Source organism: Lontra canadensis, unplaced genomic scaffold (genome assembly GCF_010015895.1).
Source record: "Lontra canadensis isolate GAN:19392208 unplaced genomic scaffold, GSC_riverotter_1.0 scaffold82, whole genome shotgun sequence".
NCBI lineage: Eukaryota > Metazoa > Chordata > Mammalia > Carnivora > Mustelidae > Lontra > Lontra canadensis.
This window is the reverse complement of record NW_022631076.1, coordinates 1,075,810-1,092,407: the sequence shown is the minus strand read 5'-3', so window position 1 is coordinate 1,092,407 and position 16,598 is coordinate 1,075,810. Positions and strand designations below refer to the sequence as shown.

The window sequence follows — 16,598 nt, the reverse complement described above, 5'->3', positions numbered from 1 at the left end:
AAATTTCATCAACCTCGTGAGTTTAACACCTAGAAGAGCTATATGTAAAAATGACAGTTGTGTGAATTAATGGAGATTACTGTTCAAGGAGTTTTGTGGTGGTTTCTGTATTTTGGGGTACTAAAATTTGGGAAATACTATAGTGCTCATCTGTTGAATGGAGAGAAAGCGTCCCCCCCGCCTTCAGAATGAATTATTTTGCTTGCATAGCTGTGATACTAATCACTTTTTCACCTCCAGAAGTGCCCCAGATGAAATCCTCAGATTGGTGTAGATTCCCAAAGATCAACACTACCATTAGACCCATTACAATTGGTCCTGATTTCTTCCATTCAGTTGCAATAGTATTTTATGTGTTCCAACCTCGGGTCACTATCTACAACATATGTTTTTTTTCTCTTAATGTTCAGAGCTGAAATACAATATTGATATTTTAATACTTGGTGGATCTTATGTATAGCCCCTACCTACCAGATGCATTTTAAATTACTCTGTGAAGCCCTGAAAAGCTAATGGGCTTATGGGGGCAGATGGATGTTATTGGCCCTTAGTTAAGTCTCAGACACAGCTTTCCACTTTTAAAACTCTAAAGGCCTTAGACTCCTTTCAGTTTAACACCTGGGCCACATTTATGTAAATTTTAGTACATCCAAGATTTTGTCAATTTACCTTGGCTATAGCAGTTTGTAAACTCTGTTTTTCTTGGGTTTTGAGGAAAAGGGGGGGGCTTTGTTTTATTCATTGCACAACTCTGAATTGAGTGCCCACCATGTGCGGCTCCAGTTGGGGTCTATGTGGGTGCCTTAATCAGCACAACCTTCCTGAACTTCGGACAGATACGAGCTAGCCCCGCCCCCTCCCCCCTCTGTGTGGTCTGTCACTAAGGGGAGGGCAGCCTGGTGCCAGAAGCCCATGACGCTCTCCGTGCTCAACTGTCCAACTTTATTTTGTTTCACTTTCCACGGTAGAACAGTCCAGACTCCCATCACAGTAGACCTGAGTCCCATCTCTGGCTCTACCCCTTCCCGCCTTTGTGATCTTGGAACTCCACCTGAAGACAGACATCTGCTGTGGGTTCCTTTTCTCTCATGAAGGAGAGACAAGTCCTCACTGGATAGGGTTGTTTCCATGCGACGTTGTCATTCAGAAAGCTTACTGCCATGTGTCGCATGTGGTTGGGACTTAGTAAATGATAACTGAGTGATTCCTGCCATTTTGGTGAGGTTTGGTAAAGAGCTAGGAGGAAGCAAAAAGACACTGAAAGCCCCTGGAACTCTGACCCCACAGCTGCTGGACGTGGGAACATCTTTGATTTCTTCGTTCTCTCTAATTTCAGAGCGTGGACTCTGGGGACAAGCAGGTCAGACCTGGTTGGGGGGGGGGTCCCAGTTGACCTTCATACTGCTCATGGGCTTCTGGGTGGTTCCTTCACCCTCAGAGTCCTAGCTCCCCATTTGCAAAACTGGGATGACAATCATACACTACAGGTCGCTGTCAGGATTAGATGAGGTCATGTGTTTTTGATACTTAATAAGGAGATAGTGTCTCCCAAAGGAGCATGCAATAGTAAATAGCTCCTTTTACTGTTCTCTTTATTTGTATCCCAGGTTGTCTCATCATAATGATGGGCCTGAGAGATTTCCTCAGGCACAGACCTTTGTGAAGATATCACCTTGGTCTCCATCCCTGTTGTAGGGAAGATTTAGAAACTCTCCAAAACTATTTGAAATTTCCTTTGCAGCTGAAAGCATCTTATTCTTCTAATACGCCTAAATATTAGGCATAGAATAATCTAGAAGTATAGCAGAAAATGTGATTTGGTAGACACAGGATTACTAGAAGAGTAGCAGGTTAATTATTTAGATGACACGAATGATCTGAGTACATTATAAAGCATTTCATTCTGTGTCTTTTATTTTATCCTTTGAATTATTTCTGCCCGTTTTTGAAAATACTATTTTTGTCCCCTTTATAGGTAAACCCGTCTAATCACAGACTCCTGTTTGAAGTATTTGATGAAAACAGATTGGTAAGTGGGTCCCAGTTCTTGATTTTTGCTTCATTTTTTAAAAACTGGATTTTAAAGCGGCATTTTTGAGAACTCTGTTACCTGTGTTATACTCCTGCCATACATAGCCTCCCCGGCGCCCCGAGACTCTCTTTGTCCTACTACTATTTCATAATTCTAACAGATATATTTGTATGGCTATGACAGAAAATTTATTTGTACATGTGTATGTTTTCATCATAGTCGGTGTTAGTGAAAATCACACTAGCGATACGTCAAACCCTATGCCCCTGCTCTTACATCTGGCATGTAGCGGTAGATAGACCTTTAAAGAGGCCATCACTAATCTAAACAAACCTTAAATATAAGCCAGACTACAGCCCTTTCACCCATTCAGTCGTGAATCTATGGTGATTCTCTTTGGGAAAACAGAAACGTAATTAACAGTATATAGCAAAAAGGGAATCTATATTTAGCAGGCAAAATTAAGCTGCATTTTAAAAATGGTACTTTCTCAAGGGAAGTATGTGGAAAGTACCTTTCAAGAACCAAAGATATGCCTGAGGCATAAAAGTCACAGAAATACACACACACACACACACACACACACACACACACATTGATAGGTAAAAAGTGGACACGTTACATCTGTCTCTATAATACATATAACTAAGATTTCATTTTAAAAATGGAATTGCAGCATCACAGGTGGCTTTAAAGCACTTTGGCAGAATCCACTAACTAGAATGTATTCGTCAGGTACCCACAAACCCAAGTGTTCCGGCTATGAATATGAGCGTTACTCTCTCCTGTGTAAGCCTTTAAGGAACTCTCAGACGTGGTGTTACAACTCCAAGTTGTCTGTTATTAGTTGCATCCAGATTTACTTTTCATGAAACTTGTGTATATTTCTTGGTTAAAAGGAGTATTCTTATGAAAAAAGAAAAAAGAAATAGACAAAACATAAAATAGACTCTTAATTATAGAGAACAAACAGGGTTGCTGGAGGGGAGGGGGCAGGGGAGGGGCTCAATGGGGGCTGGGGATTAAGGAGGGCGCTTGATGAGTGTTACATGTAGGTGATGGATCCCTGAATTCTACACCTGACAGTAATATTATCCTGCCTGTAAACTTACTAGAATTTAAATAAAATCTGGAAACAAACATAAAGGGGTGTTCTTACAAACCCTTCTCACTGCTGATTTCAGCTGAAACTCCCATCTTTTGAGTAGCTTAAATCTAATATAATACTTTTGAAGGAACCTTATGGTACATCTCATTTAACTTCCTGTCCTTGCCCATGAGACAGGTGGGGTCTAGAGCCTTTACATAATTTAAACACAGCAGCCAGTGGTAACAGCACAGTGGAATCTGCTATTCTCCTAAGTCCTCAGGCCAGGGGTACTGATTAACCAGGCCTTTTATGCTTATTATGGAACTCGGGAGTGTAGTTAATCTCCTGGGCTTGGTATTACTCTCCAGAATGGAAAGCCAACAGATTCTGGCCTACTGTACCGAAGCCTTTTCTGTTAAAATATTCGGGGCCTTGGTGGCTTTACATTGAACTCAGCATTTTGTACCTTGGGTGATGAATATTACCAAATAACTAAATCACTTCTGCTGTGTGTATGAAGTTATTTTCTTGTTAAATTGAATGAGAGTCTGATGGGGGTGCAGTTCTTAGCACTCCCATCTCTTCTCTAGCAAATACTGAACCCAGCAGTCTTGACTGCAATAGAAGTCAGTCCCTGAAGACCTGTCAGGTACACCTTCAGACTAATCCTGATTCTCTCATTTATTGACTATAACAACAGGTTTCCAAGGTGAAGAGAGGTTCAGATTTAAGGGGAAAATGCCTCTTGTCAGATGTGTTGTAATTCATTATTTAATTTTCTTTTTACTAAGAGAAATTTGCTGTTAAAAAAAAAATTCTGTTTCCATTTTCATTACTGAAACAGTGGCTACTGTTGAGATGACCTCACCGTGGAACCCAAACTAGAATTCCAAACCCAAAAGGGCTTTGACTGCAGAGCTAAGAAATCATATGTGAATACACACTTCATCTGAAACATTGTGTTTTATGATACTAATAGGTAGCTTTGCCCCAGGCTACTTGCAGAGTTGGTGTGCGGCCCCCCCCCGCCAACCCCAAACACCCGCCGTGTTTGTTGCTGGATTGGGTCGTCATCCAGCTAGATGGTACTCTACTGGAGTGGTCCTTTGCCTTTCGAGCATGTCAACGATCTAGCTTCCATTTCTCTCGTGGAGATCAGCTTTGGCATTTAACCCACAGGCCTTTGGAAAACAGGTTTGCACGAATGTAAACTCGGGGTTAATCCTCCACACCCTCAATTCTAGAGCTGTTGACAAAGTCATGCTTTGTGGATTTTAAAATAAACTTTTTGTCACTCTCTGCAGCTTTTGGTATTTCCCCTCCCATTTTTTTTTCTTTTTTTTAGCTCCCTCCTAAATACACTTCTTTGTTAAATCACTGATGTTTCTGGATCGTGGAAAATAGTAAGCTTGAAGCCCACAGAATACATCCAACTTGACTACAGATCTGATGACAGGTCTTTGAATGTGGACCTTTATTACTTGGGTCCTTTTTGGCCCTTCACAAAAATGGTAAGATTCCATGCTTGTGATAATATTGCTGACTCTCTCTGGAAAACAGTCAGCTCTGGGCAGCCTTCTTCCTGTATGGTATTTAAGTTAACTCACTATGAAAACCACATTCACACCCTTCCTCAATTTTCCTTCCTTTTTTGGTGGGGACTTGCGGGGAGGGTTCTCCTGTCTGGCATATAGGAGACAATGTTTTCCCCAGCTGGGCTCCTTTTCTCTGGGACTTACACGTCTGACAGTCCTATTATGAGTGAGATCGCCACACACACACCCTATTAAATGAAAAATACTGTAGTAGTAGGCAGACAGCTAACTGATGGTGTTGTAAGTTGCACCTCCCTCCACTTAGCTATTTTGTTCCTTGTAGATCATGGTCTAATTATTTAGCATTAAAGGGGCACTCATTCTGTGGGGTGTGTAATCATATTTATAGTACCTTTTATTAGTTTGCATTCCGTCGTGGTGGTGTGGTGATATCATAAATAACAGAGAGACATAATATCCGATGCTGGTGAAAGGATTTTCTTACAGCCAGAGCATTTTTCCTTGTCATCCTTCGGTTTGCTAGGGGAGGTGGGGGAAATACGGTGTGTGCTCATGTGTTCAGTGCCCGGTGTCTGGCATTGGTTAGGGAGTCCGAGTGCCCTGCCTCTTCGGAAAGAACTGTCCCGTGAATTTGATGCCATCTAGATTTATAGCGGCATGGCTTGGACTGTGTTTGCTGCCTTAGTCAGCTGTGAGAGCTCCCTGCTGGGGCCACTCCTGTCTGATGGAAAAGCAGCAGCTGGGAAGGTGCTGTTTCAGGCTCTTGCTGTTTTTAAAAAAAAAAAAAAAAATGAGAGAGAGAGAGGGGGGAAAACTCCAGTAAGTCCACAAGCTGGCATTGGAGGGGGAGACCGTGGTCATGTGGTTCTGGCCATCCTACCCTCTGTCACAGTGCGGATGAGAGCTTTTTGCTCTTATCCAATCATGCCTGGAATGCCGCTTGCCACTTGGGTTATTTCTGCTATCTGTCGCTCTTGGTGCCGCAGTGCTAACGGTTTGGCAGATGGGACACTTTTTCTTGGAGTTTGTGTCTTCGGTTTTTGACTTCTGGCAGCGCCGGGTGTGTTGTTGCCGCTCGCCCTCTCCCTCCCTGCCCCCCTGGGCACCATGGCCCATCGGCTTCGGTTTCATTTTGGCTCGGGGCGCAGCAACACGGCCCCCGAGTCCGAGATCCTAGACCAGGAGAGGGAAGACGACTTTTTCATGGCATTCCACACGCTGCCGCGGAGGAGCAGCCCGCACCCCTGTGCCCAGCACGGCGCGGAGGCCGGCGGGGGCCTGCGGGAGGCGGTGGGCGCGCTCAAGCGCAGCACGTCCATGTTCATCCCGCAGCTCCTGGGCCCGCTCGACGCGCGGCCCACCCGCAGCTCGTCCGTGCAGATCTCGCTGCAGCGCAAGGCGGCCGACGGAGCCCCCGACCCGGGCTTGCCGCCCGAGGGCCCGGACGGCGATGCGGGCTCGGCGTCTCGCGTCGGTGGCCCGGAGCCCCCGAAACCCGAGACCCCCGGGAGCTCGCCCCCAAGGGCAGCCCGGGCTCCGGGCCCGCAGCTCAACGGCACGTGCGGCCGCCGAGCGCCCGGCTCTGCCGCCTGCGATGGCCGCGAGGAGGCCGAGCCGAGGGCCCCCCGGGGCCCCGAGGGGGGCGGGGGGCTGCGGATCCAGCACCGCGCCTCCAGCGCCGACGTGCGCCAGGTGAGGCTGACGCCCTTCGGGGCCGATGGCCAGAACAGCCCTTCGGCGCCGGAGCCCAGGCGCTGGTCCCTGCAGCATGTTCCGGATGCTTCTGGAAGCTCCGGGAAGCGCTGCTTCGTCTTCCAGTTGCAGCAGCCGCAACCGGGCGCTCCGGGGACGGGCGGGGATTTCAACTTCGGTTTCACCGGCACCAAGGGGGACAGGCTGGTGAGGTACCCCCGCATCCGGCTGGAGAGGAGCACCTCGTACCCCACGCAGCCCCGCGCCGAGCGCGGGAGCCCCACGGAAGAGCGGGGCCACCCGGAGACGCCACCTCGGGGCCGCAGGGGGGCTCCCGAAATCCACAGGACGAACTCGGTGGAAAGGACGCCACAGGGGCAGGGCTGCACGTTTAAGATCAGGCAAGATCAAAATGCCGGGCAGCAGCACTTCAGAATTCTCGTGACCCGCGGGCCGGACGAAGCCCCCCAGAATCCCGAGGAGAGTAACGCCAGCAGCCCTGGGTCCGCGGTGGCTGGCGCCCCGGTAAGTTGGCTGCGTTCGCGTGTGAGCGCCGGCTCCAAGGGGACTCAGTCAAGCCCAGAAAGCTGCTTCTGCAGGCTAATTAAAACAGACTTCATCCTCCTCCTCTCTGGGAATTTCCCTGCTTCGGGCCATTGTAACAAGGTCTGGCTGAGCTGTGGGACCATGATTTGTAGCCCGGTCCTTTGTAGAAGCCCATAAAACTGTTAGTCTTTAAGACGACACTATGTGTTTAAATCCTAAAAGTCAAATAAGTGTTTTGAAGAGCGATGTGATCCCTGCCCCCTCCTTGCCCCTTTCTGAATAAAAGAAATTTTTAAAACTTACTACTTCAAATGAATCTGCGGGTGCCCCAACTTCTTGCCCTTCGAAATTCATTTTAAAACTGTTTGCATGTGTAGCCTGTGATAATGTTTCATTTAAAAATAACCAGTTCTCCTAAAGGTGAGACAGTGTCACAAAAACTTGAGTCTAGTCTCTAACAATTAAGTGCGCGGAAAGTTTGATCAGTTCTTCCTAATGGCCCTTTTTGCTTTGGAGGGTTGGCCCTTGTTATATAATTTATTGTCTTTGGGCTTTTGCCCCATTAAGTAATGCTGAACAAGAGTAGTCATGCTTGTGGGAACTTGTTCATGGTGAGATTTCAGAGGTCGTGCAGCCTAACACGGGCCACTTGAATGTCTAACCTGGAAGTTGTATATAGAATAGTAAGTGTCCTGTTTTTTAGCTGTGGAATCAGGCACCCTAAAGACAGATTTGGTCTTTCATTCCTCCTGCGATCTTACTCTCTCCCTTTGGTGAAAGGGAGTACAGAAAGACAGCTGCTAATTTCACCAAGCAAATGATGACTCTGCAGCTTTCATGGTTTACAGTGGGATAAAAGGTTTTACCAGTTAACTTCCTTTTACCTAGTAATTACCAGTCACCGAGTGCTGTCTAAACAGCGGACTCCTTATATTTTGAACTGGATTCCCCCCTCCCCTCCCCCGCCCACCCGCCCTGGATTTATTTGGTGACCTGTTTTGATGATAAGATCGTGAAACATAGAGGCAACTTTCTGTTTGGGTTTTGGTTGTGCGCTGTGACTTTTCAAAGTGGATGACTGAGTATTACTGTGGAATTGGATCGTCTTTTATTGCCCTGTGTTGAGAAATGTTTTTGGCTGTCCGGTGAATCTTACCACACCGCTCCATCATTGGTTTGCACCATTTGGAAGGTGTATTCAGATGCTCTGTGCAAATACGATTTTTCTTGGTGTTCTGTAAATGTTTCTTCTGCTTTCATTTCCATCCATCCTTTTATTATCTCTAACCCTTTTGTTAGGAAATGTCTGAGTGCTTTGTCTTGATTCTGAACCAGTATCATTTTTATATAATAGTACAAATTTCAGTAGCATTTTGATACCATAATAGTTCTGACCTTCACCCCAAGACAGTACATCACAATAGTTGTAGGCTTCACTGGGCAAGACAATTTTTTGTTGAACTTGGACCACCTGCCAGTGGAAGTTTCACAAACAAAATGCCTTCCTAAAGGTTTGGTAACTATCAGTGATATTACCAAAAACTGAAGTCATTTTGCAGTTTGGTGTCAGAGACAGATGGGTTTATATAATTGAAGTCTCATTTGGCTTGAGATTTCTAATGCAATTAAGAAACAAATAGGATATACTAAAACTGATGTGTACTTAGATACAAGGGCTATTCTCACTTGAGTCCTTGAAAGGACTGTGAGAGCAGAAAACATTTCTTCCCAGTTTGGAAATTTAATGTCTAGAATAAAGAGCCTTTCTTGAAAATAGGTTCTCTGGTGCAAATTTCATAGGTGTAGTTCTCAACATGTGAATTTTTATACACCTGTGTATTTTTGTTCATGGACATAAATTCGTTGGTAAACAGCTGGGTTGTTTTTTTTTTTTTTTTTTTTTTAAAGCAATAACTTTTTTTCTTTAAGAGGCAGAACTGAAACTCGTCACATCACAGAACCGTCTGCTCCATTCAACACTTTGTACGTGTTTCATCCGGGCAGGGTTGTCAAGTCTAGGAGGCAGCTGCCCTGGCCTTATTTATCTTGAGGGAAAACATTCACTGGGGCGTCTCCAGTCTGGCTGCCACCAGGCTTTTTTGATGGTTCACATGTCTGCTGCTTTGGTCAGAAGGGTACATGAAAAATCAACTAAAATCTGTTGTGGCCTGGTTTTTAAATGCCATCAGAAATCTTTCTTGATTGGGCAAACCACTCAGACTTCCTTTTACAAATGTGCGCCTATTTCACATCTATCTTCTGCCTTGGACCTTCTTACAGGGTTACCCTTTAGAGTAGTTTTCTGTGTTTCTGTCTCCCAGACATCCTGCCATGAATAAATCTCAGATGCAATGTGACTTCAGAAAAAAAAATGTCAACCAGCTAGATTCCTGGGCCCGGGGGGGACGTGGAAACCCCCTTTGACGCTTTTCCATCTGGTCTGGCCTCCCATTCAGTAAAGTAGAATTGGTTCTTGTGGTCATCCACTGGGATATTTCAGAGGACTTTAGAAATGAGCTTCTAAAGTCATTTGTGGTGTTATGGCCAGCCATTTAGTGAATGACTTATTTTCTGAGTTTTTGAGGTATCTGGTTTGGCTATGGACTGCTTCGCTGTATTGTGAGTTTTTCTCTCAAAGTCAGATCCCTCTTTCCCAGCATTGGTGCCCCCTTGAAAACAGTCCCAGGCATAACCACTGCTAAGTTCTGTACTACACAAGCTGAGTGCTCGTATCCCGTTCATGTTACTAAGTATTTCAGGTCCACTGTGTATATAACATTACACTAGGTAGTTGGATGGTTTTCTGGCACTGTCTGCAGCTGCTTGCTAACAGAGTTTGTAATGTAAACGGGGGGGGGGGGGGAAGGCGGATGCAGGCAAAAACAGGTAGTCTCCCACCCACTACATACACCAGTGGGGAAGGGAGTATTTCTCCCTTTTTTGCACCCTGGGTCTTCTGTGTTTTCTCTGAGCCCTCTCAGTGGACATCAGTTTTGCAGAAGTAGAGGAATCATCTCTTGGGATTAAAAATTCATCTTATCAGACAACAAAAGAATACCCAAACTGTTGATATCTGGAGGGCATTTTAATTTGAATCTCTTTCAGAGATGATGATTTTACTGTACGGAAAAACTTTGACACCAGTACTAACTGGTGTCACTTTTTTACCCTAAAAAACAACTTTCTGAATATATGTATAAACCACCCCTTTGTTTAAAAAATCCACACCAGCAGCAGTGTGATGAGTAAGAAAAAAACTGCTGTTTCTTCATTCACCGGGCTGGATTCTATAAACATTTTTCCCCTTGAATATAGTAACGTCTTATTGGGGTCTTACGAGAATATTCCAATGCTACGCAACAAAATTTGAGCTGTTCTCATGGATTCTTGATTCCGCGTCCCTCAGGCTTGACAATGACAGGAGTTTTTAGTCTCTCTAGTACTTCAGCACTTGAAGGATACCTTCGTCTGTTTCACTTAGTCCTTGTAACTAACATCTGGTGGGAAGGCATTGCCTCACTCAGCCTTCCTTGCTATCCTGCAAAATACTGCTGTTTTTCTATTTCCGATGAAATTGTCACTGGATGTGGGAACTAGCATATTCTATCACTTGGTATGTGCGTAATGGGAATTTTAAAAATATCCTTGAACAATTTAAAAGTCTGTGTAGCCAAAAAGTAGTTAAATGCTTCCAGTGATGTGGCATTTTTGCTGAAATTTTTGGAGGTGGTACCCCAGTTGGTGCTTTGCAGTGTAACAGAGAGAAGGGGGCAGCTTTGGAGACGCCCAGGGGCAGCTTGGCAATTTACTGACCTGTCTCAGGGGAGTTAGAAGCCTTCTCTGCGATTACTCTTCTGTGAAAAATGAGGATAAAAATGTCCAGCTCCCAGGTTTCTGGTGAGGTTTAAATGAGGGAGGATATGTGGAAGTACCTGGTTGAGGTTAATGTTGGGGTTGGTTTTCCTTCTTAACCAAATAGTCATAGTATACAAATCTTTCTTCCAGGAAGGTAATCAGGTTAACTCTGAACAGTCAGGTTTGGGTTAGCATTAGGCATAGCATGGATTTAAGGCATACCTGGAAATACTTAATAAATAGCTTTGATACTCTTGTGTCATGTCGTCTGTCCTAAGTCTGGCTGTTGGATAATCAGCAGCACAGATACCTACCACCACCTGTGGTGATGGGTCCCTAAAAAGACTCCAGTTCATTGGTGAGCTCTGGGTTGCAGAAAGGGATCTTTAATTGCATCCGCTGTAGTGAATTTTCAAACTTTGAAACATCTGTTTCACACTTCATATTTTTGCCATATCATTTTGCTGTAACATTTCCATTGGTTACATTTTCTTTCTTACAGGTTGAGGCTCTCGAGCAGCAATCTGTTGTTATCTGTATAACATCTCCACGTTGTATGATTTGCAAATGAGGGTAGTGTTCAGGCCTTATCAGAGTCTGCCTTTTGGAGGGTTTTCATAAATGCTGCAGCTGCTGTTCTTGGTTAAGTCTGGAGCCAGAGTTCCTAGGAATTGAAGTTAATCCATAATTTTGTGACACATGTTAAGAAGAAAGTTGTTATTGCTACATAATAATTCACAATACTAGAAGAAGTTGAATTCTCTTAAACTATAGTAAATGTTGGGTGTCTATATAGTTGATTCAACACTTAAATAAACAGAATAGATTAAAAGAACAGGGAGTTAAGGCAGGCACTTAAAGGAGCAGATACAAAGTATCTGAACACTAGGTGTAGGGACCACAGCCGGTCTGAAGCAAAGGTTTTTGTTTGTATAATTGATGGTTTAGAACTAATTGAGTCCAATCTAAATGTTAATGTATTGTACAACTTGAGATAATGAGGCACATTTTTAGTAAAAATAAGCACATATTGCTGAGCTAGATTACTGCCCTTGAGTATTTTGACACCCCCCCCGCCCCCTCTCTTAATGATAGTACCAGGACATTGCAGTAATGAGGAAAAAGCAGGAAATTCACAGGGTTGAAACTATTGATCAGATGCACAAATACCAGAGTATCTTAAGTTTCCACTGTAATTGCCAAAAGAAGTTAGGGAAGCCTAGTCCCATCTAGTGGTTATTGAGAAGTTTAGTATCCTGTCTCGGGTCTTCACTTCCTTGATTCCTACGAGGCAGCGTAGTAGAATCGAATTCATGTCCTGCCCAAGAGGGACCACCAAGACCATCTGCCCGCCGTATACACCCAGCCCCAGCTCAAAGATTAAAAGGGTGTAAAAGGATAGAGTGTTGAAAACATTAGTTATAAAATTTCAGGAAGTCTGTGGGGTTTTTTTGTTTGTTTTTGGGTTTTTTTCCCCCGCCCCGGGCAAATGGAGGTCATCGATTTTTAGCTTGACTCCTTAGGCACCGTGAGTGAATAACGTTCTCAATGGATGTTCCTTTTTGAACCTTTTTTATTCTGCTCCCAGCTTATTTGGGTGAACTGGAATACAGAGGGCGAAACAGGTGGCCTGAAAGGAAGTGGTTGATGTCCCGGCCGGTTTTGTGTTGTCCCGAGTTGACACTTTGGTGGTCTCTAGGCATCACCACGTTGTAACAGGAAGTTGAGCTTTCAGCATGGAGGATGGAGAGATTGAATTTCAAGAAGCCTGTTTTTTATACCCCGATCGTTTAGAACCATGGGCTGTTCTCATACTTGGGAACAGAGTGCCTAATGTGAAGGGAGTGGTCCTGAAATGAAATGAAAGTGTCAGAAATTGAGTTGGAAGGGGCCCTCTCTGCTTAAGATGGGCTGTGATCTCTCTACCTTGTTCAGATACTTTGTATCTGCTCCTTTAAGTGCCTGCCTTAACTCCCTGTTCTTTAAAAACCATTCTGTGTTTATTTTAGTGTTAAGTATTGGGCTAAATTTTGCTTAACCATTAAGCAGAAAGAGAGGGAACAACCCCAGGGAGAAGAGACCAGCATTTCCTCTAGCAGATCTGCCCCTGGAATTTACACAGCCTTCTCTTGTGACTTAATTTTTATAGATGGGAGTGGGGAGTGAATCATGGGGCTTTTATATCCTGCATATAGTAACTCCGAGGAGTCTGCTTGCAACCTGTGGTCTTTCTTCCCATGGCTCACCTCTTGGGGCGGGGGGAGTATGTGGCTAAGGAGAGGGTAGGGATGGTACGAGGTATATTACGTATTTGGTGATTCAGATAGATTGATAGACTCATGGTTTCTCTTTCTTACTCTCTTGAGGTCAGTCTAGAACTGATAGACCTTTAAAATATATTTAATGGCCCACATGTCATAACTCATTTCCTTGACTTTTTAAAGCTTCACAATCAATTGTATTTCTTGACCATTTTTTTTCATACTCTCTTAAAATACACAATTAGATATTTGACTCTTGAGGGAGAAAAAAAGAACTGCTTTGTCCAGGTTTTTTGGGTTGAACAGAAAAGTTGAGTTGGAGCAGAAATACTGAAATGTGTATGTTGAGCTTCAGTCGAGAAGCCCAGCACTTCTCCGAGCGGGAGCTTCTGGTTAAGAGTTTATTGCTCGACACACACCTCTCTCTAACTCTCCCGAGGAGTCTGGCTGGGTTGACCACTTCGCACCAACAGCACAGCTCCGCGGTTCTTCTGTATTCTGCTTGTGAGCAGAAATGCCTTCATCTTAGGATCAGTTCAGTATTTACGTACTTACTGTGTTTTACACCTGAAAAAGATACTAAGTCGTAATAAAACTCCAAACTTTTGATGCAGTTTTAGTATTTAAGTGGATCTTACCATAATAAAAACCATGTTTTAAAAAAAAAATCCTGGTATAATACTCTACATTCTGCTAATTCAAATTAGTATGCATTATTAAGGTGCCTAGTTAATATTCTACAGTAAAGGACAAATCAGTAAAAACATTTTTATATAAACACGTGTGCCTGAGGGCCTGACTCCGTCCTCCATTCAAATTCTATTAGCAAGAGATATTCCTGAATTTTGTAATATGGCATTGTTCTCTAGCTAATGTATGCAGGAGTCCTTTTTATTTTTACTTATTTTTTTAAAAGATTTTATGTATTTATTAGAGAGATCACAGGCGAGGGAGAGGGAGAAAAGCAGGCTCCCAGCTGAGCAGGGAGCCCGATGTGGGGCTTGATTCCAGGGCTCTGGGATCATATCCTAGCCAAAGGCAGATGCTTAACCAGCTGAGCCACCTAGGCGCCCCATAGGAGTCTTTTTAAAATTCTATATGCATAAACTTACAGACTGACTGTGAGAACTGCCGGCCAGTTCCTTTCAAGTTTAAAATAAGGAAACTGAGCATTATTTTTGCATTGACAGAGAACATCTGTTCTGCCTTACAGGTGTGAAATGATTATTGTTTCATAGACTGCATGTGTACCTCTGGTATGGGCACTGTAATTCTTGATGTTAGAAATGTGAAAGGTTGGGAAGCCTGTTGCCTTGGAGCTTTCCAGGTGACACCTGGGACAGTGGAACTGAGGGATTCCAGCAGAAGCCTCATGCATGCACCACACTTGTGCTGATAGTCAGCGTAGGTGATGGGTGACAGGCTGTTGACTCACGAGATGGGACACTGTGGGTCTTGGTGGACAAGAACGATGTCACAGAGGGGAAGATCAGAACCAGTTCTAGAAAGATGACCAGGATTTGTCTCAGTGGATGGGTGGAAGGGACTTTGTTCGGGAGATGGAAGGTAGCAGTGACTGCCAGCGATGTGCTTGCTGTGTTTGCCTAGGAATTTCCTTGATCACGATCAGCAGCCTTTAACAGACTGGTTTTCGATGTGAAACGTTGTTGGAAGAATTTTGCAGTATAGTTATCAGAATGAATAATGCTGCTCTTTCCCATCAGACGTTGAGTTGAATGAAGTCCTTCCCTGCCTGTCTGCCGATCTTCCACAGAGCTGTTCTGTAAGCACCTGCTTGGCCCAGCCCCAGTCCAAGGACAAAGAGATACCAAGACAGTTCCTGCCCCGGAATAGTAGCAACAGGAATTAAATTGGTGCCTGTAACCTTCAGTGTAATCTGTTGTAGGGCCATAACCCAAATAGAAATGAGTACGCGTGGTTTATAAGGCTTGCCTCTGTTAATTGTTTATGTATGTGCTGGAGATTTATCCTGAAGAAGGGCTAAAGGAATGAGTATTCTCAGCCTTATTGGCCTTTCTTCCTGTTCAGAATGACATTTTAACATAAGAAAATGCTAGTCCTTATTCTACATTATGATATGGGAACTGTTACGTTAATTATATATAGTACATAGACTTAAATACTGTATGCATTTTGAGTTAACAACACAAATCCAGAAAATAACCCATTTCCACTATTCAAATTAACCATATTCACTTTCATGTGGATACGGTGGTTACGTAAAATTAATCATATTGATTGGGTCTAAAACCTAAACCAGGAACTAAAATAAGGTCAAGATTTATCTGAATCTAGATTTAACTAATTTTATACAAAATGTACCACATCATAGAATAAAGAGCAGTTAAAAAAGATCAGAGGGCACCTGGGCAGCTCAGTCAATTAAGCGTCCCAACTCTTGATTTCAACTTAGGTCATGATCTCAGGGTCATGAGATGGAGCCCCAAGTTGGGCTCTGCACTCAGTGGGGTTTCCACTTGAGAGTCTCCCCACCCCCACCCTCTGTTTCTCTCTCAAATAAGTGAATGAATGAATAGATCCCCCCCCCCCGCCTTTTTAAGATTTTATTTATGTGAGAGAGAGAGAGGGAGAGAGATTGTATGACCAGGAAAAGGGGCAGAAAGAGAGGGAGAAGCAAGTTCCCCACTGAACAGAAAGCCCAGTATGGGGCTCAGTCCCAGGACCCTGAGATCATGACCTGAGCTGAAGGCAGACGCTTAACCCACTGAGACACCCAGGTGCCCCATGAATAAATCTTCAAAACAAACAAACAAACAAACAAACAAACAGAAATCCCGTATCTGTGAAGGATCACTCCTAACCTTGGAAGCAGAAAGGGGAAACACCAAAAAAAAAAAAAAGGACCCAGCTATATTAAAGTATCAAATTTCTGAACCATGAGAAATAGTAAGTCAGGAAAACAACAGATGTTTTTCTTAGCGTTTAATATGACTTTCTTGCACGGTATATCTTCTCAGTGTCTGTGATGCTGCTTACATAATTTTGCTAAGAGATTAATGTTTGTGTTGTAAAAGCTCTAGTAAATACCAGAAAAATATGGAGGTTCCCCTTCTCCTGATTCCCCCACCTCTGCCCTGGAAAGTAAGCACGTGCCAGTGGATCACATGGAGGGATGAGCAGTAGAGACCGAAGAGCCCATCCCCCCAAGTTGCATCACTTTGTACCTCTTACATTACAAGAATGGTGAACTTTCTATGTAGAATTGGGAGACACTGTGTTTGCAAATAGTACATTCAAATTGCTGGCGGTAGTATTTGTGCATGTGACTTTAAAACGATTGTCGTGCATTTAAGCATTTAAAAATGATGACACAAGTTAAACGTACTGAAAGTCTTGTGTGTTGAAATATTGGAGTTAATCTGGAGGAAGTTACGAACTAAACAGAAGCCTTTATAAAGAGATGTTTCTATTTTCTGGTTTTTAAGTAGTTTGCTTTCCTGTACCCTTTACAAAGAGCAGATGGATGAAAAGAAGGGCTACTATGAAAATAATTTGGTGATTGTGCATTTATAGTTCGGTCTCAG

The 16,598-nt window shown here is 43.8% G+C and overlaps 1 protein-coding gene across 7 annotated transcripts in view; it reads left to right on the top strand.

Annotated features, from left to right (window-relative positions):
• Window positions 1-16,598, top strand: part of NEDD4L (NEDD4 like E3 ubiquitin protein ligase) — a 328,217-nt gene that overhangs the window by 187,319 nt on the left and 124,300 nt on the right. For 6 of the 7 annotated variants that reach the window (XM_032882412.1, XM_032882408.1, XM_032882409.1 and 3 more), the window contains one exon: window positions 1,976-2,029. In XM_032882412.1, the coding sequence (XP_032738303.1) occupies window positions 1,976-2,029 (54 nt within the window). Of the gene's footprint in view, window positions 1-1,975; window positions 2,030-5,318; window positions 6,896-16,598 lie in introns of those variants that run through there. The other variant, XM_032882407.1, reaches the window with a different exon arrangement.